This window comes from Chroicocephalus ridibundus, chromosome 6 (assembly GCF_963924245.1).
Source record: "Chroicocephalus ridibundus chromosome 6, bChrRid1.1, whole genome shotgun sequence".
In the NCBI taxonomy this organism is placed as follows: Eukaryota; Metazoa; Chordata; class Aves; order Charadriiformes; family Laridae; genus Chroicocephalus; species Chroicocephalus ridibundus.
Window position 1 is genome coordinate 33,288,415 of NC_086289.1, and position 23,484 is coordinate 33,311,898.

Here is a 23,484-nt window from a genome sequence, read left to right on the forward strand (position 1 = left end):
AACTTGTCTTAAAAATGCTGGTAATCAGACCCACCCTCCCAGCTTCACTATTTCGCGTATGTAACTAGATGCTCCCAGTGCCACAAGGAAGTCTCATCCTCAAATAAGGCAATGTCCTTTACATGCTCTTTGTCTGTTTTTGCAGGGTCTCGTATCTTGCCATTCACAACATGAAATTTAACAGCAATATGTTTAAAAACTTTTCTCGGAAATGTGGCAAAATCACTGCAGAGTGATTTACGGTGGTATTTTAAACTTCAAGCATAAACAGGGTCACACTCTAGTTTGATCTGTAGATTCAAAGAAGTAGTTATGTAAAAACTCCTGCTTCCCATCTGAAACCACACTGTGCAGCTGTAAGCATATTGTGGCCACAAATATTTGCATTTCTTGGCTCACTCACCAGTTTGCAAATGCCTTTCAAAAGATGAGCTACCCCAGAGTGTGCATTTATGCTCACGATTTGTCTACAGGTAACTTGTAAAGGCTGCAGGAATGTAAAAAGCAAACACAAGTTATACCTAAAGAGAGGTTGTCTGAAAATGTAACCTATTTACCAATTACAAGACAGAGAGCTTCTTCCTAAATAAATAAATAATTGAAAAAAAAAAATATTATTTGATTCAAGTTTAAATAAATGTAATATTGCCAAGAGCTGTGAAATACTACTCTTGTGTTTGGAACCAAACTCCTCCTCTGCCTAAAAATGCCAAGTTCCCTGTATTCCCTCAGCCCTATATTTGCCTAATTACAGCACCATCTTTAGAATAAAAGCTATTTAAGCAGAAACCTGATGGCACCAAAGGAAAAACTGACTCTCTACTTCACGGTTCATTGTTCTTTCATGATAATAAAAGCAAAGTTCTCCTATTATTTAATCCTGCGTTTAGTGCCCTGAAGGGTTGCCTCCTGCTCTGGATTACTCTGAGTCTGAGATGAGGTTTTCCAGCAGATGGTGCTGCTTCCAGTAAAGAACAGGCAGGTTTTCAGCCATCCCCAGGGAGGGCGAAGAGCAAAGATGTCTTCGCTCTCATCCCCCGCTAGCTAAGCGGGAGAGCGAAACAGGAAAAACAAAACAGAGAAGCAGACTGCATCTTTAAAAATTCAGCATATGAAGGAGCTGGGAATACAAATCTGATTGCCCTCCTTTCACGACACAGATAGGAAAGTAGTGAATCACACAAAATGGACCAGCTGCTTTTCAATAGAAAAACAGGCACTCCTGCAGCATGTCATGGCATTCAGACATGACTGCGCAGATGAATTTTCTTGCAACGCCACACTAAACTTCTGGAAATGACTGACAATGTGGCTGCTTTCTATTTCAATTAAAGATTGCTTCTGCCTCCAGAGTTCATACCTGGAATAAAACTTCCTCCAAAGTTATGGCTTCTGAGATGCAAGATAGTGCTTCAGAGCCAGGTCTAATTGGGGTATTTTGTAACAAACCAGTAAAAGTTCAGATTTTAAAAAAAAAAAGCTTTTAATTCTGCATTTTTTTTATTTTTATGTCTTTGCTTAGAAGACCTTTTACACAGCAAAGGTATCATTTAACTGGAGAAGAATTTTGTCAAGGCCCTTGTACTATTTTAATGCAGTTTTGGTTTATTTTCCTAACTAGAAAAGGATTAACCTAAAAGGAACTGAATAAATAATCAACACAATGCTCTGGGTGCGTCTACGGTATTTTTCCTCCTTTCCCCCTCATAAATGATTGCCTGGATTGGTAAATGGCATTTCTGCGGCTTGGCTTTTAAGGTGCCAAATACTTTCACTCTAAGGGAATAGTCAAGTGTCCATCATACTTTCTGTGATTCACTGGCTGTACATACACCCGCTAACCTCAAACAGCACTTCCCCCAGAAGGGAAGAGCCACCTGAAACCCTCAGCAGATCAGAAAGTTGTACTCCAACTCCAGTTGCTTGGCTCCAAATTGTGAGGCTTATTATGTTAGGCTCTAAGTACTGAGGGCTTCGTGCCCACTTCTCTCAAGGTGTTTTTATTTATTGAGCTCTCTTCTCTGTAAAATGTGAATTTATCCATACGGCACCTCTGGAGAGCTCTTTCATAAGTGATGCAAGTTGGAGCACTTTAGAAGCGTGTTTTTATGCCCAGATTTCCTATTCCAAATTTGAACTAAGTTCAGTTTGGAAAGCACATGAAGCAAATAAGCGAGCTGCTGATCCGTTCTGAATCTCACCTCACCACTGACAAGGCACCGATACTTCAACCAAATGCCAAATCATTACTTCCTATCTCATGCTAGCGTGCAGAGAAGGAAACGGCGAGACTTTTCTTTCAGAAAGGCTGTAACTACTGCCTTCGATCCTGAAGCAATTCTCCCCCAAGCAATACCATCCTGGGCCACGCTCAACCTTTTGCTTGTTCCACTGCTTTTAGGTAGCCCTCTGTCATGTATTTTTTCAAACCCACTGACCCAACGTTTGTAGTGTTTCTGCCCTATTGCGTGATTTGTTCTATTATATTTATTTCAAAATAAATAGCTACAATAGATCATCAACATGCAACAAGCAGATCTTTGCCGTTGCTCTGCATTTTTACAAGCTCATGTGCAGTTCAAGCACTTTGAAGTGAAAATACTACACAAGCCCATTCTGCTGTTCCCATTCCCAGATAACCAGGAAATCAGTAAAAATGCCAAATCTCAGATGTCCAGGGAGCCCCTCACAATAGCACTACTCTCCTTCCATGTTCTCAAAGCATGCCTTTTGCTGAGGCTGCCCTCTTCAAAGAAGGAGAGGCCAAGATCAAAGGCAGACCCTGCTCACAGATACCCCTCATAGCTGCCATCCCCCATGGCAAAAAGCCATTTTGCTTCAAATGCGTTTGCTGATAATGAAAGAACTCTCCTGCAGCTGGTACCCCACCACACTGACTTTCTGTAGGAGGCTATCCAGAGAAAATCCCGTGGATAAATCCTTATGGAAAACCAAAGTCCAAACCACAAGCAATTTCATTCACACTCAGGTGCAAAGATCTCGAGCAACGGTTTATCAGCATAAGTAATGAAAAAATACTTGCTAGGAAAAGAAAGCAGTGGTGCCAAGGGCTCACCGCGGCCCCAGACTGGCATTGCCTGCAATGTGTCCGCAGGGACCATCTGTCACAGCATCTTCTGACGAACTGTGTACAGCTGAGTCCTCTCATCTTAAGCAACTCTCACATGAACAGCAACGTCCAAGCAAAACAAGGGAGCCAGACTTCCCAGACGGGCATCAGGAAGGCAGGTTGTGTATTTGTGGGAGGCAATCTCTAACAATACCATTTCAAAGAAGAATGGCCTACAGGCTAAAGTCTGCGTTTGTGGGAAAGTCTAATAGAACTGATATTTCCATTTCACCCTTGGTTTGGAATGACCTTCACATGGCCCTGCCTGAGCAACAGAAACAGGCTTACCTCCAGCTGGGATGTTATTCTCCACTTCATGCTGTAAAGCAACTGTGCATCTTTCCTTAAACTTGGCAAGACTTCAGACCAAAACTTACCACTGATTTCGGGATGTCTCCAGGCCACTGCTGAACAATTTCTCTTTACACTCTTTCCATTAGTTTAATATATAACATACACTGTATTCCCTAAAGTGAGATATTCCCTGCGCTAATTTACTTGAAGTTGCTTTAGTCTGCTCATCTTAGCAAGCCTGCACAAAGGTAAGGCTTGCTGAAGCTTTGAGAAAATGTTTACCTTCGTCCATGCCATTGAGTATTTCGGTTAAGTCTTCATGTTTGCTGTCATACTGGTGCTCCTTCCACGTTTCACCATTTTCACTTCGCAGTACGATTAGCTCTCTTTCTTTTCCTCGCATTGATCCAAAGTGCGGGATTTCCACTATGACAGGGCTAGAGAAAAAGGAACCATATTATTTTTAACCCTACATCTGCTCACTGCCCTTAATTTCCTACGGGCGTTAAATCCTTAAGAGAGCTACAGTCATTTTAAACAGTTAGCACTGTTACTGTAAAAATGTTTTTGAAATTGCCAAAGCTGCACAATCCTTTATCATTTAAAGTATAATTAATAGATAACTTTAAAGGATTCATATGTAGCTCATTTTTAATGTAAATCTTCTGAAACAGTTGCCTACATGAAAAAATAGTGACGACTTCTGCTAAGGAGAGTTCTCCCTGCTCGTTTATCCCAGGATGTAGGTGATCCAACCTGCCTGCAGCACACACAGCAGTGCTGACTTTTAATGGGCATTAGCACAGTCAAAGTTCGGATTTGGCTCAAGGGATTTAAAGGGGCAAAGTCAGTTCAGAAACAGTCCAGCTATCCAAATGCATGCAACAGCTATTGACTGCAGCAGGAACTGCGCAGGCACGTAGGTTTTAAACTTCAAACTAAGTCCCAAACTTTTCAAAGCTCTCCCTGGCTCTCTGTTGATGCAGCTCCTGTGAAACGCAAGAGGTTGTTTCTCATGAGCTTCACTTTCTGGTGCTCATGCCCAAAATCAGAGCTGCGACATCGGCACTGTAAACATCACTGGGGAACGTTTAGATCCTTTCACAATGGATTTCTCTGAGTGAAGCAACATCACAACCACATTTATATTAGTTGCTGTCAAACATTTGGGGGGGAAGGAAAGGGAATGAGAAGGTGGTTAATAATACACCTATGTCACCAGACAATGTATCTTCAACAGAGGACTGCAAGTTCATTACTGAACAGGTATTGTGAACAACCGACAGAAACCACCACTCAATTCATGTGCCATTCCTTAACAAAACAGACACTTTGGCCAAACACTTCACAGGCAGGATATGCATTTTAAAGTATGCTAAGACAAACCGACTGAAATCACACAGTAAGGGAACAATTATGGATTATGCAGCTTTAAGACATTTAAATAGACAGTATCATTATTTTCCTACAGAGGTTGTAAAGGATTTCACTGCTTTGCAATCACTCAGTTGAAAGTAGCATCACATGATGGGAGAAGTAGGCAGTGCTTCCCTGTACACCTGCAAGGTGTTGGGTTTGTTAACCAATCAATTACCTGAGCACAGAAATCACAACAGCCGTCATGAGGAAAAACATAAACTAGTATTTTTTCCCATGAAAATAGAAAAAGATAGTTTAATCAATACGTCTTTTAGATGCTTTTAAGAACACCCAGGCTGTTACTCTAATCTCAAGTCCTTCAACAAGAAATAGGAATGTAGCTGCTCTCTCCCATTGTGCACAGCAAGTAAATACCAAAAATTCAAATACAGTGCTTAAGATATTTACTCTCTAGTTCAAAAAGAGTACAAACTAAAAACTAACACTGTAGTACAATCTTTGCAGGCTAATAGTTCAGATACTGTCTCTGTAAATATTTAGAAACCACACAATTTTGTGCATGACATTTAACAAGAATACTCAGCGAGAAGGTATTGAACAGGTTTGGAACACCAAACACTCACCAATATTTTGAAAACCTAACGCGATAAATTTTGCAATATGGTTTGAAAACAACAAAAATATATAGAAACATTCTTACATTTTTAGACTATACACTGCAGTTCCTTTGGGTAGCATACTTGACTATATAAATTTATTTTAACAAGATGACTCTTACAGGTTGAAAAGATTAGTATTTCTCCAACCTTGTTGAATGAAGTCATTTAGTCAATGCCATTTTTTCTAAAAAATCTTTCATAAATAATAGACTTTATGTGATCACGTTTTACAAACACTTTTCCCGAAACAGACTCACTCAAGGCCTGTAAATACCTTCTCTACCACAGGGTTGAACTTAAAGGACTGTCACTGTGTATTAAAATGTATTTGATGCAGTTGAAACACTTCAAATTTAAAAAATTACAAAAGCACAGAAGTTATGAAAGCAGAATGCTGGCAGTGAATTTTACATGCCTATAAGCACAAGGTAGTAGCAGAGCTATATTAAATCAAGCCACTATGATTTTCTTTCAGTGACATAAATCAACTGAAAGCTATAGAAAACTTAAAAAATAAAATAAAATGGGAATAACAAAAAATTGGAAACAAAAGAAAAACTGTAGACATTCTGTATCTTTTCCGTACGTATCCTACCCAATAAATTTTGTTCCTTGTGGACCAAGCTGCAGGATTCGGCTAACCATGCTCTCGCCCTCATTTAGAGGGGGAGGAGTGTTAGGAAGATGCAGTTTACTGAATAACATCCATGCAGCAGGAAGAGAAACGAGAAGGGGAAATTAGGAACAAGCTGTCATTCCCGACAGAACCGGCAGTTTACACCAGGGTGCCACTTATGGTAATGAACAAAATTTATAATTAGGAAAAAAAAAGCCATATCATAGTGGATTGTTTCCCCTATTTTAAGCTTTAAAAAAATCAGGTCCTAGCATTTATACTACTTGATGCTCTACAATAAGCGCTCCGCCATCGCTCTCAGTGGCTTTGCTGCACAGGATGGAGACAGGCAGCTCCCAGCAACTCCGGCAGAAGCCGTGCGTATGCTGCAGCATAGGGAACAGAGCTCAATATTTATGTCCTTATGGGTGACTTAAGGACACTTTTTTGTGATAGTAATGTTTCTCTAACACTCTATGAGCAAAAGGGTGAAAACCTGTTTGAGATTACAGGTGTGCGGCTCCTCCTGACTTCAAAGGCAGGTTGCATGAGTAGATGGGGGCAAGACTTGGCCTTTTCATGGCTTTCCTTACCTTTAGCTCCACCCTGCAGTCATCATAGAGGCAAAGCTCCTCTTAAAATACAAGGGTACTTTCTGGAAGGAATGGCAGGTTGGCATTTTTTAATATTTCAAGTTAAGTAGCCTATCTTACATGCTCAAATGAGGTAGAGTCAACGTTTAACTACTTAGAACCACAGGATAAAGGAAATGAAAGATGCAACATGAGTGTAAACAATGAAATTCATAGAACAACTCACCCTAAAAATTGTGCCCCTGCTGGCCCCATTTCTACAAGTCTACTTGCTAATCCTTCTCCTTCAACCATCGGTGGTGGGCTGGCCAGTTTATGCCTCTTTACCAAGCGGCAGGTGATGCGGGTTGGTGCTGTACACTTGCGTGGTGGGATAATTATTCTCATTCCATGGTGGCGACTACCCCTCATCGAACCCCCACGTGCGTCAACCATAAAACTAACCAGGAAACTGTAGGAAAAAGGAAACACGTCAATGAAAATGGTCACAGAACAAGCAGAAGATCAGCAAAAAGTCAAGTGCCACAGTTTTTAAAATAGTATTAGAAAAGTCCTCCCGATCCCAGCTAAACTAAAAAGAACACGAAGATTCTTTTAAAACTTATACTTACATATTAACTATTAGTTATCAAAAGCAGGAATTGCTAAAGGTCTAGCGACATCATGGTGAAATGAACAGGTGCTACTGAGTAATTTGGATTAAAACAGTACACAAGTAGTGTATTAGTAGTGGTTTAGTGGACTTTAAGAACATCCCTCTGTCACTGTTAGCTCTACTGTCCATAAATAAGAGTAATTAGCCTCACATACAGAAATCAGCCAGACAGTGTAGAAAAAGGAGAATCAAAACCGCATATTATTTTTGGGATCTCAGTCTTCAAAACCTCCTCACAGTCTCATTTGGACATGCTCCTGATGGCTGGCAGCGCAAGTGCTGGCACCGTGAGTGACAGTGAGTCCAGGCTAGTAAGGACTTCTACTGATGGGGTTTGAGTGAGAATATCAAGTACATAACTTTCTTTAGGCTACTGGCATTCTGGAGTAAATCACGCCATTACTCCTGTGTGAAGATGACATTCATTAGCAAAAAGCGACATTAAAAAAAAAATCGTATTTGCCAGTGTCATTCTAATGCAGAATTTTACATTCAATAACAGAAGGCTAAACAATTATATTTCTAAGTGGTGAGTAGTAGATTTTAAAACAAAATTTTTATTATTAGCAAGGGAATAATGAATATTAACAAAAAATAATAATTAATAGCTGTGGCTTATTTCATTCATGAAATGCTGAGAAGCTGCATACATGAAGTGTTACTGTCTGTAGCAGAACAGTGACAGGGAAATGGAGTCTTCTCCCAGGACCAAAACCAGACTTCAGCCTGTTTCAAAACTCTGCAGCAAGAAACCTTCCAATTTATGGGGATCAAAACACACAGCTTCCTGCAGGGCTAAAAAATTATGGGGTTCTCCTCTAGTGCTCCAAAGTATCTTCCCTTTTCCTCTGTAGCATAAGCTGCTAAGAGAGAATAACTTCAGGTAGAAGATGCAATAACAGGCCAGTATGAAGAGGGGCATGAGTTGCCAACTCAGTCTTGATGCCAGCACATCTTTTGTTTGCTCCTTCTGGGTGATACACAGAGGCTGACACATCTGCCACATCTGCTGTAGGGTTTCACTATTTTCAAGGTTGTTGCTAAAACTTCCAGCTCTTAAGAACTAAGCCTTCACATGATTAACAGGCGAATCCATTCAATTTCCTGGTTCCCTGCTGTGAACTGAACTACGGGAAAAAGCCAGTAATCCAGGGACGTCACGAAGATTCTTTAAAAAAAGCCCCTGAGTGCTCTGAAGTATGAATGGGAATTTGTGTAAGACCATTACATTTGCTCTTGAGACCATCAGGATATCAAAAGTGACAGCTGATGTGCATTGGTCAGGCCTGCCAATAAGTTGCATTCCGAAGTCCAGCTGATGTGGGCAGGAAAACTCTGCACAAAAACAGGAGTGTAATCAAAACTTGATATTTAGTGGACTGCAGGAGACAGACAGGATGGGACAAAAGCGGTAAATATATGAAGCAGGACAGAAAGGTTGTCCAACTGAATTCTAGATAAAGAAATTGCTACATTGCCTTTCTTCAAATCAAATTAAAATCCATCAGTAAAGATGGGGAGGTGAAACAGCTCTCTGAGATGACCCTAATCCCAATTTATCATTTCTTGTGCCCCAGAGACTTTACAATAGTGATGGCATGGAATAGTCACAGTAGTTTTCATCCAAATAAATTGTATCCACATTTCTCTCCTAGATAAACAGACAGTACATGACTGAACAAATCCAAATGTTGCCACTAGGGTACCCCAACTCCTCGTAAGAGGAATTGTTTCAGTGGGAGGGGATCTTTGCTGAATGCCTAACCAAATGCTTTCTACAAATATTAGATCTGTCTTGAAAACAATATGCTCAATCTTTAAATTATAGAATATATAAGTTATGTTAATATTTATAGATCACAAGATCTTAGATGTCTGTAAAATCTGTTGACTGGAACACTTTCTTGTTTGCTAACAGAAGGCTGTAACAAGCAGAGAACCAGCTCTAGGGAGCCTGGACCTTTGGGGTTGCCTCTCCCCTCCGCTCACTAAGCACTATTAGCTTGTCAAGCATGTTTGTGTCACTTTTTCTACCCGCAACTGCTCTATAGTGTGGGTGGTGAAGGCTGATGGGAAGAGGCAGATGGCACTGAGCATGTGGAAGGGTAGGCCAACGGTTGGTCTTCAGAGCTGGCAAGGAGCCCGCTCGTGACTAGCTGTGAAGAGAGTTCAAGACAATCCATTAAAATTTACTATGAAGCAAAGCAAAATATTAAGCAGGGACCCACAGCCCTTGGTCACCGAAGGGAGAATACTGAAAGGAATACGTTACAATTGGTGCTTTGGTGGCCTTCTTAAAATGTGCATGGTTTTTGTCTGCAGAGAAGATGAGGCCACTTCAGACTACATGGAAGTGTGGAGGGGTGGCTGGCTGGAGCACCCCTTTGGGGTTGGCACTGCAGCAGCTCCGGGGAGGCACATCTGGTCGGTGCATCACAGAGCAACGCAACAGAGAGAAGGGCCTCCCAGGGAGCTTGGCAAGGCTGGGCTTGGCCTGATGGCTCAGTGCAAAGCAGTGTTTTGGAGAGCTGCCTATCACGTACGTGATTACCAGCATATTAAACAAACTCAGAATTAATAAAAAAAAGGAGTTTTTCATCCAATGCAAAAACGCCAAAGTGTGCACTCAGATAAGATGTTTTTTCTGTATCCAAACTGTTTAAATGATGCAAGTATGTCAGAGAGGATTTTCAAAAATCTCTAGGCACCTCAATCAACTGAGTTAAAATAATACAAAAATCAATGGAAGTCAAAACTAAGTACCTATGAAAATGAGGCCCCAAGTCCTCAGGTAGGTTTAGGTGGTAGATTTCAAGGTCACGCAGAGGTAGCTGAGTTGGGTTTGATGACAGGCACCAATACCAGTCCAGCCTTGGCAACCTGGGGCTTAGCACTGCTCAACCAAGGGCACATTAACCCTTGACGTGAGTCTATGCCCCACCACAGGAACTAGCCCATTACAGCCAGCTTGGGTGCCTACACCACACTGCAGCCTTCAGCAAAGACAAAACTTTTAGCAGATTTTTGAGTGTTGCTCTCATATAACGGTAATTATTATCAACAGCATATTAATTATTTCCTTGTTTAGTTTTCAAATTAGTAATTTACCATTTAAATCAGTAACAATAATTCCAAACAGTATTTCATGCACTTTCTATAAAAAAAATTAGTAGCTGATGCTCACCTAAATTAATGCTGCACTAATAATGAAAACTACAATATGATCTCTAAAACACAACGCTAAACGCTAATGAGCATTTCTACTTGAATACATGGAAGGGATGAGGATGTGGGCGAATGCACTACAAACATCTACACACACTCTGTGGGAAAAGAGTTAAAGAAAAATAAAAGGAGGATTCACAGAAAGCACAGAGTTATCACCTTGAATCATACTGGGGAAGTGGAGAGGAATAGCTGCAAAATAATTTAGAAAGCAAATGGGAAAAATTAATGTAAGATAATTAGAGGCAAGCAACAGAAAATATCAATAATAAGCGCAAAGGAAAAGTAACAATCAGAAAAATAACAAAAGCAATACATTGGAAGGCCAACTTTAGAAATTATTTCGCTTTTGCTTTGCATATTATGACCTATGTCATATAAAATATGCTACATATGGAAAAAAAAAGCTTTCATTTAATTAGTCAGCACAAGTCCATAATTTCTATAAGAAATGCAGAAGCACATGGAGAAAAGTATTTGCAATTTACTTGGGTCAACAGAGAATTTATTGTAACACAACTTCTTTGTTTAATTCCCAAAGCATACTCCACTGTGCCATGGAAAACCAGTTCTTGCACTTTCCTATAGCATATTCCAAAGTATAACGTATAGATATGTAAGGCAGGATACTCGAAAGGAGTATCAGTCCTCGCTATTCATTACACTGCTTTCAAAAATGAGTTCTTCTGTGTGTACAGGAGGTTGGAGTAAACCATAATTAATCTGATGTATTCCACATGCAAGACATTCCACATTGGATCCAGTATGTCTGAGTTTCCCAATACAGTAGGCAGTGTAACGCATTAATTTCTTTCTTTCAGCTAAGAAAATGAAAGAGTTAAAAAAGACAACATGAAGAGAGCACACCCACATTTTAGTTGGGGAAAGTCGCATGAGTAAGCTCACATCTGAAAGCCGAAGGTCATTTTGGTGAAGGGTCTCTACCCTTCCAGAGGCCTCAAGATTCATGACACACTTCAGTGTGCTGCTTACAATGGACCCTGTTCAAAATATATGCTGGCAAAACAACTTATCTGAACTCAGAAAGAAAAACATAAAACATTATCTTGGCTTAAAAAAAGGAAAAACCAGAAGAGTCAAAATTACTGCCAACAATTCCTTCTTTCTTCCTTTTTCACTGATACATTGATGGATCTCCACATCCTGCTCCCAAAATTCCCCTTCTACCTCAGTTAAGAAATGGAAACAAACTTTGATGCTCTCTTCTGACAGTGGGTAAATGGGAAAAGAGCAACCCCAGGGAGCCGACTGCAGAGGAGCTCCCCTACACAGCACGTCGCGGAGCCCGGGGGAGGATGAGGAATGCAAAGAGCGGTGGGGTCAGGCCCTGGCCGCGGGGTGACCCGAACTGCGAGGGCTGCCCAGTTGGCATACCTCTGCCTATGGCCCAGAAAGAGCTGGGGACTAAGCCAGGGCATGAAGCACTGCGATCAAGCAGAAAATGAGTTACTTTTCAGGAAAAGACTGGTAGAAGAAAGTGAAAAGTCATGATGCTCTGCAGATCAGATGTACTGAGGTACTGGAAGACATGAAGTGAACATCTGTTGATTGCCCCTAGATGAAGATAACAGGGAAAACCAAACAGTATCATATTATGACACAGGGCCACGACTGAAAAGAAAATAAACAATGAGCGACCTTTTTTTCCTAACAAAGGAACTGAGTCATCACAGCATCATTTCTGATGGACTTTATCTGTCAAATGAGAAATGTGACAGGTCAGAAAAGTTATACCTGTTTGGAGAATATTTTGGTGCTCAGATCCTCTCCCTCCCCTGCAGCCCCACAGTTTGCTCCACTGCTGCAGATCTGTGGCCCTTCCCCTCTGGGCAGCAGCTAAGGCTACCTCTGCGTTAGAGAGGACTGATGTACAAAGGGAGGAGATCTGAAGTAGTTGACGCCAAAGGTCCCATGGCCACAGAATATATGTTCTGGAGGGTTGGAACCATTAGTGGCCATGCTAAAGAACTAAGGGCAGACAAGTAGTATCCCAGAGGACTGGCAGGATGCAAGCATCAGACCTATTTTGTACCAGGATGAAAAGGGGACAGAGAATCTTAGACCAATCAAGTCTAACCCCAACTACCAGAAATATTCAGGAATAAGCTATCCAATGATCAATCTGTAAGGGCCCAAAGGATAATCAAGACCAGTGCCACCAGTCCTCAAAATAAAAATGAGCCAAAATATGAGTGTCAAGAATAACTCATGTCAAATGAATTTAACTTCCTTCTTCGAAAGAGTAACTTACCCAGTGGATGTGTGGAAGTACTATCTTGGTATTTCAGTAAGAAATTGAGGTACAGCATAGATAAGGTAAGTGCATAATCATCTGAGAAGTTACCTCAAAAGAGATACCATCAGTGCTTTACTGTTAAACTGAATGGAAACTTCAGGTGGAGATTTCACTGTGCTGTCCTAGGCCAGGTACTAAGATAATGTCTTCATTCATGATTTGAACACTGGACAGAAAGAAGGTCTGAAAAGTCTTTGGAAAATAGGATCCGAATTAAAAGCTATCTTGCTAAAATGGAAAGAGGGTCTGGAACCAATAAACAGCAATACAGTAAAGGCAAATGTAAACAGAGGGAAGAAGCCAAACACAAACACAGAAAACATAGCCAGACTGCACAATTTCAGAAAAGAACCAAGAAATTCTGGCAGATCACAAACATTAGTCAAAAGAAACTGCAGTTACCAAAATGGTAATTCTCACTGTGGGATTGCTTAAGATTAGGTGTGCCATATGCGAGACTAAAGAGGTAGCGATCCTGGCTTAGAAATAAACTGTCATCAAAGAGGGGGGAGCCAGGGGAGAGCAGCAAGGATGCGCTGAAATGTGGAAAGCACCACCTAGGAGGATCTTGGACATTTTAGTCTTTTAAAGAGAGGATTACGTGTCTTCCAACATATAAAACGTTGTTAAGAGACCAGTAAGATATTACTCTCCATGACTACTATGGATATGAAAAGAAATAGGCTTAATCTGCAGCAAACAAATTTTAAATTGAGTATCAGGGAAAGAAATATTGTAACAAAGGACAGTGAACTACTGAAGCTGGAGGACTATAGAACCTGTTAGTTTTAGTGACTATGAAGAACATATTTCAGGAATGGCTTGGCAACATTTTGCCCTGCTGTAATGCAAATGGATGGACTACCAGCTCTCCGAGGTCCTTTGCTGACATACCTTTCCACCATAACCAACAGGCTTCAGCTTTTCATTCTGCAACTCTCAACGCTTCTACTCTAGCATTGACCATATGCAGTGTTTTATCAGCTCAGGACCCAAAAATCCACCACTGTATAAATCTGTTCAGCAGAAGCAAGTGCTTACATGTTTGTGGGACTGTAGCTTTAGATTTGTGGGACTTGCTGCTGTTTTGGAACTGAAATCTTTTGGTATGTCCTGCGCTCATTTTCATTACGAGAATGTAATTAGTCATAAAATGGGGAAGCAAATTAAAAAGGATATGAAATTTTACATCCTGATCTTGAAAATTAAACAACAAATATTTATACTAGACAATCTCATATGCAATGATTCCTTTCAGTTACGCATTCATTTGCAAATTTTTACAGCATGCATTCAAACATTAATACTATTGCCTTTAAATCAAGCCTGTGTGGTCCTGTCAAGAAGCACCAGAACTGCAGTGATAACTCATAACTAAATTAATAGTACCACTAAACTCAAACTACAGATAGTGGTGAATAGACAGGAGTTTGGAGGTATAAATAAAATAAGAGGTTAAATTAAAGCCCCTAATTTTTTCTGCTGTGAAAGAACACAAAGCATAACATTATATCTCTGATTTCATATTCCAAATAATTTAATACAATTCAAACAAAACCACCTTATGACACTTTAAAAGCAAAGCATAAGCAACACAAAAAGCAGAACAGGACTATTAAAGAGAAGCCAGTGGGATTACAATGTTTTTGCATTCAGAAAATTAAGTGCAGAAGCAAGTTTTTGGTTTGATATGCAAGAATTTAGACTGACTCCTGTTATTAAGCACCCTCATTGAAGTCAGTGTGAATTTTGCCACTGGCTTCAACTGCAGCAGGAATAGGCATGTTATCAGCCATTACAGCAGGCTGTATTCTTCAGCTAACGATACACTTCCACATCTAAAGATAAAGGAAATCTGTTAAGTGACCTACCCGGAATGGATGGGACTTGAAACAAGGTTAACATTGTCCAAGGTGTCTGCAGCCCAGCTGTAGTGTCTGAGAGAATCAGAATCAAACTCCCTTTGAAACGTCAGGTGCTTAAAAACATAATAAAAAAAAAAAAACATAAATTGAAATTTAAAATTAACATGAAAAACACGTGTCTTATATACAAGCTTGTTAAAATAATTCTATTAAATTTAGATTTGGCCCCTTTCCACATAACAGTGCTGATATCGCAGGTGTTAAATTACTGGAAATCCTGTAACAGAAACATGGAATCCACGCACAAATTAATCCTACGTATCTTCAAACATTCTTTTTGCCCGCTTTTTGCACTTCCTTCAGTTACAACTATGTGTCCTCTCCAATCTTTACTTACAAGTGCAAGGTTAAAAAGATTGAAAAAAAATGTTACCATCTGTATTGCAATCATACACCATATAGACAGGCAGTATAATATTCCCCCACAGAAATCGCCGTTGGGTAGATCCTTATTCAAGCAGAACCTGTGAATAACTTCACTGAGAGTTTTAATTGAAGCTGCGAATGCGTGACCCAGCTCCTGGTGGGAGAAGGCTTTAGTTTGTCTTTATACGTGTCCAATCAACATGAACACTGTTTTCTGGAGTGCCCCTGTCCCTGCTCATCTCTATAAAAATAGCTTTAACCCTGTGAAGCGCTGGCACACTGGTGCTATAATTAACTGCCCCATCTGACAGACACTGAGGCGTAATTTGTTTGTTGCTGCTGCCCCTGGACATGCGCACATGGACTCACGTCTCCTGAGCCCCACAACAAGCTCTTACACTATAAATCCTCTTATCTGTACAGCAAAGCCATTCTAGGTAAATATTCTTTTTTCTTTATTTGTTTCTTTTTTTTTCCCTAGGAAATAAAACAAATGAAATCTTCAAATACTCGATGCCCCTATCTGCAGGGTGATATGAAAGCTTCTAAACAATTTAAGAAGCACTGTCAGAAGTTACATCAATAAAACTAAGCCAAGAATCTGTCATGCAATACACACAGACACTCTTCACCCAAGAAGGCGTTAAACATGTCAGTGTTTCCTCCAAGTAGGTTGTTTTCTGCTTTCAGACAACTACATCTAGAGAGAGCAGTGTCTGAAAAGACTGAAACCTTATAGGCTGTTTTCAAATTAAATTCCGTGGGTTCGAGTCAAACCCGAGCCAAGCACACACTTCTACACAGGGAGGTTGCATTATTTCCATCTTTTTTTTTTTGATCAACTGGCACATAAAGGTAGCGCAAATGAATTATTTTGAATGGAAATTCCAGCATTAGTAGTAAATCTGGCAAAATCATAAACACACAAAAATGCTTCTGTTGAGAAGCTTCCACAAGATAAGCAAGCAGCGAGCGCTCTCGTGTCAGCCAGAACCCACAACCCTCCCATACACTCGGGGGTTCCCAAAAAACTCCTCTCTTTACACATATCTTTTATTTCAGATGAGCATCCCAGGTTTCTTTCCAAAAAACATCTACATGCTAATTCACTGCTAATCAATAGAAACATCCATCATCTGTCCCATGCTGTGGCACATGGCTCAATGCCTCCTTATTTTGCTACCTTAACTCCTTTATTAAAATCTTTCATTAAACTTTTTGCTGTAAGACAGGTACTTTAGGCCTGATAGTTCAAGCACAGACAACAAGAAGAGGCAAATTTGCATACGTTAAACACCAAAATACACCATCGGACATAAAAGATAAAATGAATGCCATTAAAACAATGGCAATTAAGTGATGGCAGTGGCTTTAATTAGCATCATTTTGAAAAATGTATCATAATTTAGTTTATTGAAGGCAGTTTTTCTCTTTCCAATAGTACACTAGGGATTCTCCTACATTTCCCTGAAGAGCCACAGTTTAGGCAGGACAGCCATAGCCATTTCTGCAATTCCAAGTGATGTAACTCGGTAAGAGCTCATACTGAGTACGTTATTGCTTTTCATACCAAACAGTGTAAGATCCAGACGGCTGGTCTCAGAAGTTGTAAAAATTTAGATAGACAAAAAATAAATTTATTCTTTTGCTCGGTGATTAACATTATCATCAAAAATAGCACAAGACAAAGAAACACAAGAAATGCATTAAAAAGGACACCGCAATTTAGTGTTTGTCATTCAAATGGCTGCTAAGCCATAGGTCCAGGCTTGCGCAAGGACACATACATCAACAAATGAACAAGGGATCATGTTTGCTATAACAGAAGGAAAATGCTAAAGTTCCTTCAGCAGTGCGACAGAGAAAACTAAATGTAGGGCTATATATTTTCCAAGGAAATACCACCACTCTAAAATAATCTAAGCTAAATCGAGGTGTTACTATGCTCACCAAGTTGCTGTAGGTTTGCTTTCGTGCATACACAGGGCTCCTTGGTCTATTCCTGTGTCCTGAGATACTGTCTGTATATCAGGTGACTATATTTTTTTGATTAATTCCTTTCTGACAAAGTGCACCCAAACAGATCTTTTGGACACATTTACAGCCAGCAAAAAGCATGAAGCCTACAGCCAATAATTTTGGCAGGGAAACAGAGTAGGAAAAGCTAATAGCCGGACACATGCATCTTACACGCAGCACACATCTGTTGGTCTCATTTTGTCAGTCTGTTGAGGTGCTGGATTTTCCAGGCACACAAAAAATAATCTTCCTGTGTAAATTGCAATATAAGCAGTCCAGAAGATGGTACATCATCAGTGACATCAAATCACAGGATCCATCCTGTGTCTGGTGAGGTCCCTCCCTGGACTGAGGGAGATTAAATATGCATTGCTGTTGGCGTGGCATCGTTAGATGCAAATGCATGCATAAAAATACTGATGGTTCTGCTGGCAAGGATCCTACTGGTTGCATAACTGAATATCCAGGCTGTGTAACATCAGAGTTCAGCAAACAGAAGAATTTATGCTTCCTCCCAGATGAATTTATCCAGACAGAAGAGATTCAGCAAGCTGCTATGTAACGGACAGCCTGATTCATCCTGCCTTTGGCTGATTAAATTCAGAGGCTGATGTAAATTATTCCATGGAGAAAGTCGTTTGGATTTGGTCTGAGTTGCTACATCCATGGTAACGCACCAGGACACAGAAATTTTAACTTTGCTCCAGCCAGGTTATGAGGCACAGTGTGGCCCGGACTCAGACTTCCCCATTCAACAGGGTCAGCAATAAAGAACTGAATGCAAACCATGGAGAATATCTTGACTTCTCAGGGAATTATTAGAACCTCTTCTCTAACATCCAACGCGTTATGCTGGCAGTCAGGTTCAGTAAAGGCTGGTTTAAAATCTTCCTTGTTTGATTCTTTTTAGACTCCCAAGTCTCCCAGTGCTCTTGGGGAGGGGTGGTCATGGGATCTTCTATTTTAACCAGATCAAGAGGCCGGCAAATGCCCCTTACTCCTTTATATGCTTCTAATTTGTGATAAAATTAATTCCCTTTATCCTGAGACTTAGCTGTTACCATGCTCTCCAGACAGGTCTGAACTTTCCAAAAGAAGCATAATGGAATATGCAGACAGGCAATGGCACACACCTTCAAAGTAGCATGATACCGCAATCCTATCAGTTTCCAGACGGACTTTTAGGATATTAGTTTTGACCCACAATGATCTTCGTTCCTGTGTATTCCATTGTTGGAACAAAAGGGTGGGGTTTTTCACCCTGATATCTACTGCCAAATCTCTACAGAGATTATCTAGAAGCCTAGTAATAAAAAGGAAGATGAGAGGTAGGGGTATTCTCCATCCCCCAAATACACTCGTCCCACTTCAGCCAAAGAGCTGTAACGCTTACTGCCATAGGTTTGGGTTGGCCTGAAGAACACAGGAATTCCAAAAGATGGATATCTTTTTTTGTCAGGACTTCAAGGCTTGCAGAAGCCATAGCAAAAACTGGTGGGCTCCCTTTTTCATGAAGATAGCTGGGTTGCGTTACTGTCGTTTGTTTTTCAGGGGATCATGGTTTTACTAACCTCTCAAGACAGAACTGACATTTTTTTCCACCACCACCTTCACCATTCCTGATCCCCTCCTGGACTTGAGAAACTTGAAATTTGTCTAGAGGACTAAGGTTAGAATAACATTTACAACTAGACTGTCAGCCAGGCATCCAGCGAGAGGAGGCCCAGACAAATTTACGAGACAAATTTGGAAGAGCACTTAACTGCGATAATTGCACAATCATTGCTGGACAAAAACTGGAATCACAAAAACATGGAGATTATAAATGCAATAGGAACAGCCTACACTACTAATCCCTAAAGCAGAGCTCCTGTCTGTGACGCGGTGTCACTGCAACACCTCCACATATAGATAGTAATTCTTATTTTTCTAGTGGCATTTTGTAATACAAAACAGGTTAAAGGTGCACACTTTGAACAATGTTCTTTAGGAGTTATTCAGCATAGTGCTGGTTTTAGGTCTTGTTATTTGATCAAATGCACCCCAGCTGCTAAATCAACACCATCTACTTTGATGGTAATCACAAAAATGGCCAGAATCATAAGAAAAAATAATAACGTTCTCAGACTGAAGAACCTTTCTCTCCTCTGTAATTTCCATCATATCAAGAAGACTTAATGAAGGCTTAGAAGTAGGAATTGTCAGAGTAACTTTAGGTTCTCAGCCCTGAAATATCATTTCTTTTTCCAGTGCCAGTAGTTGCAGATTTTATTTTCTGACTTCAAAACAAAGAAAAGCAACAAAATTACTGCTACGTAATGTTCAGAAACTCTCCCCAGATGGCTGCTGCAAATCAAGGTTATTGGAGTTTTACAGCATGTCACTTGAAAGTAACAGCCTATTAATAAACATTCAGTTGCTAAAGAGAGAATCCAATTTCTGCCATTACCATAATGTTACCAAAACTGTGTGCAAAAGCTGTAGTAAAACTGGATAATTTATACTACACTAGAATTTACAGACTAACACAATCAAGATTTAAAGTGCTTGAGTCCTGCTTTGTGGACCCTTTCCCCCAAGAAAGCACCCTCTGAGATCAATAACCCCCCTGTGCAGGAATACTTGCCGCTGCTGAGAGGTACCTCTGTGAAAACGGCAGCAGAAAACCTGTGTTTCATTACAATCCACCTTATGCTCTTCCAGGATATAAACAACAGTTCCGCTCCACAGTCCTTTAATTGCCAAGATTTCTACGTGAATTTTTATTCAGCTTCCTAGCAGATCTCCAGCTTCTCTGTATCAAGAAACTCTTGAGTAACTCAGATTTGAAAATCTGAAGCGAGTCTGTGAAGCAGAATGCTGAGGAACTCACAAAGCACACAGTGCCCTATCATCTCCAGCATTAGCTTTTAGAAAGACTTTCCCACGCTATAATCAGGTCAAAAGATTCTGCTTTTGTTGTATTAGTCATTGCACAAATGTTTGGAAGATACATAAACTGGTTAGAGCATAATAGCTTAATCTCTACAAGGCCAAATTCTTCCCAAGGGTGGAAAAACAAGGACAGCAGCTGGAGTCCCATCCGTGTAGGCAGAACGGGTGAACGTAATCCCCAGGCTATACAGTACAGACAAAGGTTGCTTAGTGTAAAACCCACCGCTCCCAGCTTATCAAAGCACTCTAAGGATACACGTAACATTAGGCTCATACATGCTTCCATTGACTTCAATGGACAACCACATACTCAGGAACACAACTGAACACAACTCAAAGACTCTTTCTGTTTGGGACCCCATCAGCCTGTCTCTTGCAGGATCAAAACCACAATGGGGTAAACCCATGATTTCTCTCATCTCCTTTCTTCTTTTTCAACAGTTAGAGTAGTGATAATGTCTGCAAGCGGAGCTGTGTGCTGCAGACTGTCATCCCCTATAAATGCGAAGAAGGAATACCTGGTGGCAGAGACGCAAGCACGTACCTGATCCTTTGCTGGTACCAGCAGTTCTTCAATCATCATGCTGTCTCGGGCATAAGAACTTCTGTTCAACGTGTAGGACCTATCCGAACTGAAGGAGCGGAGGCTGTTGTATTTACCATTTATCATAGAAAGTGCAGATGACAATGAGATGAACAAAAAAATAAAAATAAAAAAATTAATACATGCAACTTCCAGGGATAGCACAAGATGGCAAAATATACACAATCTGTGAAATAAGTACAAGGGAAAAAATGGAATGATAAGTATTTGACTGTAGTTAAATATCCCCTTCCCTACAATATACATAAGCAAAATCACAACAGATGTTCACTGCTTTGGCAATAATGCCGTGGCTTTAGAATAAATGCAGAAAAGTGTATTCAAGTATTTAGATGAACTTTGATAAACGTCTTCACGCCCTAATCCTGAAAGGAGACCCATGAGGGCAGGTCCCGGGGGAGCTGTGGGTAAGTTCCAGCGCCTGCCCACATGGCTCAGATTGCTGAAGCAGGTCTAACGAAGAGCAACTTTTATGTGGTGTGGTTTTCTTTGTGGCTGAACCACTTTTGACTTTGTTATAAACACCCCAGCTATTCCTTTCGTTAGAAAAAAACAGATAATAATTTTGCAATGAAAGAAGAAACAAAAGAAATTTCCTTATTGATGATTAAATACAGATTCCAATACTTTGGGGATTATTTTGTGCACGTTAGACTCTTTAGAAATAACTATGATCACTCTGAATGTGTTGCAATTAAATCACTGTAGGAGCGCGTTACACTTAACCCTGGAAGATACATTGTGGTATGTGCTAAAAACATGCTGCAGGCCTAGACATGCTTGCTACGTGACAAAAAAAATAAAGTAGTAAAAAATGTGAATTAATACAAAGCAACAACCAACAACATATTACACTTTTGAACTAGCAACACTTTTCAGACTCAAAACTCTACAACTTGTCTCATGCAGTTTGTAGTTGTTAATCAAACTTTTCTAGTCCCTTAGCACACGTTCCTCCTTGTGTTGGAAGCAGAACTGGGATCTTAATTACACACTGTAGGCATATGTTAAGCAGACTTTTACATGATAAAGGGCATAAAGAAATCAAGTTATATTTGTTATAACAGAGGGATCCACAACCCACCCCCCAAAAAAAATAAGAAGCATGTCACTTTCCAATGCTGAATAAAATGAAGATGAGCAATGGCAGCAGCAGAAAGATGTAACACGATGCCATGCCTTCTTACCTGACTTTTGGACTAAAGCAATTTACAGTGGAAAAGAAACAGGAGAAATAGAAAGCAAAGAATCAGACGGGAAAAGCAAGATGTTATGGCTGGGTGGTTTATATATTTAATGTGTTTATTTCTTAATGTTACACTCAGAATCAGTAGTAAGATACATCCACAGAATACTTTTTGCTAAATAAAATACTTTACAGGAAAAACGCTGTATTTGTCTCCTCTGAGCATAACATGTGCAATGTAAAAAATGAGCTACGCAGCAACAAATAGTAATGGCACCGCTAAAATCAGAAGCACGGGGAATATTAGATTTCTCTCAAAGAAGGCACAAAATGAGGTTGAACCCTCAGATGTACCTAACAGAACTTGCATGTGAAATTTTGCTCTCCCACTTGCAGAGTGAGACCTTAGAGGTGCGCAGGAAGGGTTCTGTAATGAGTAAAAGGTGCCCAGTAAATCAGTGTCACGCTCTGTACACAAAGCGCGCTCCCTCTCCACCATCACCGCAGTACTTCAGACCTGACCACATCTGATAGTGCTGGATGATGACCTTGCTCACACCAACTGCTGTTTAAAAGCAGCATGTCAGCTTTGTTAATTCAGTTTACATAAGATTCTCCCTTTAGATCTGTTTTGCTAGCTAATGGATTATTTAAATGCATTTTGGTATTCCTCATGAATGTATTATCACATAAATACTTATTAGCGTACCTAAAAATTGTAAGTGAAGCAAAACATGGCTGGGGACTACTAAAGAGCAAATTTGCACTGCCTGCTTGCTTTTCTAATGCGACCATAACAAACAAGACTGAAGGGCAGACATCTGAGCTTTACCTTATGGGAGTTGCCATTCACTGTTAGACAATGAACTCACTTTTTAAAACAGATCTTTAAACTGCAGCATAGGAAAAAGTCCTCAGGGCTCCAGCTTATGAGGTTTAATTATTAGCTTCAGTACGATTCAACTGTCAGTAAATACGTTGCAAATCCACAACTGTGGAATTAATCTCTGCTCATACAGCTTTAATTGTTTTGAGCAACGCACGGTGCAGGCTTTAGCAAGATTCAAAAATGAAATCTAAAACGTTGATCTAGCAACACCTGAGTTGAAATCAACATTAGTCAGATATTACATTAAGTTTACAGTAATTTATCAGCTTCTACGGAAACTTTGGCCTGTTTTCTGTAACATGTAATCTGTTCCCTGTCAAATGAAACCCTACGACAAATTTAGGGTACACCTGCTTTTCTATTTTTTTTTTTAATTTTTATGGGCTATCTCAGCTGGATTATTCACTTTAAAGAAATTAAAGCACCAAAATAGCAAAATGATTGTCATTCAGTTTTTCTGGCATTTACATTCTTCAGCTAAATTAGTCCATTAAGGAACACTCTAATGTGAGTATCAATTTGACCAGTGGTAGTGAAAAGAAACCTGGTTTTCTGGCTGTTCTAGATCAGTTTCTAGACCAGTTGCAAACTGCTAGCAAAGAGGTGCCTTGGAGATCTTCAGAGCATGAGCAGATACCAGAAAAAGTGAATAGTTTTCTGTCTCGTTGCCATAAGAAGCTGACATGAATAAA

General features: G+C 40.1%; 1 protein-coding gene across 8 annotated transcripts in view; it reads right to left on the minus strand.

Moving 5' to 3' along the window:
* Positions 1 to 23,484, minus strand: part of ANK3 (ankyrin 3) — a 381,671-nt gene that overhangs the window by 50,582 nt on the left and 307,605 nt on the right. For 4 of the 8 annotated variants that reach the window (XM_063337716.1, XM_063337715.1, XM_063337714.1 and 1 more), the window contains 5 exons: positions 20,658 to 20,760; positions 14,741 to 14,847; positions 10,712 to 10,744; positions 6,899 to 7,123; positions 3,707 to 3,861 (listed from right to left, as the gene is read on the minus strand). In XM_063337716.1, the coding sequence (XP_063193786.1) occupies positions 3,707 to 3,861; positions 6,899 to 7,123; positions 10,712 to 10,744; positions 14,741 to 14,847; positions 20,658 to 20,760 (623 nt within the window). Of the gene's footprint in view, positions 1 to 3,706; positions 3,862 to 6,058; positions 6,158 to 6,898; positions 7,124 to 10,711; positions 10,745 to 14,740; positions 14,848 to 20,657; positions 20,761 to 23,484 lie in introns of all 8 variants that reach the window. The other 4 variants (XM_063337717.1, XM_063337718.1, XM_063337713.1 and 1 more) reach the window with 2 other exon arrangements.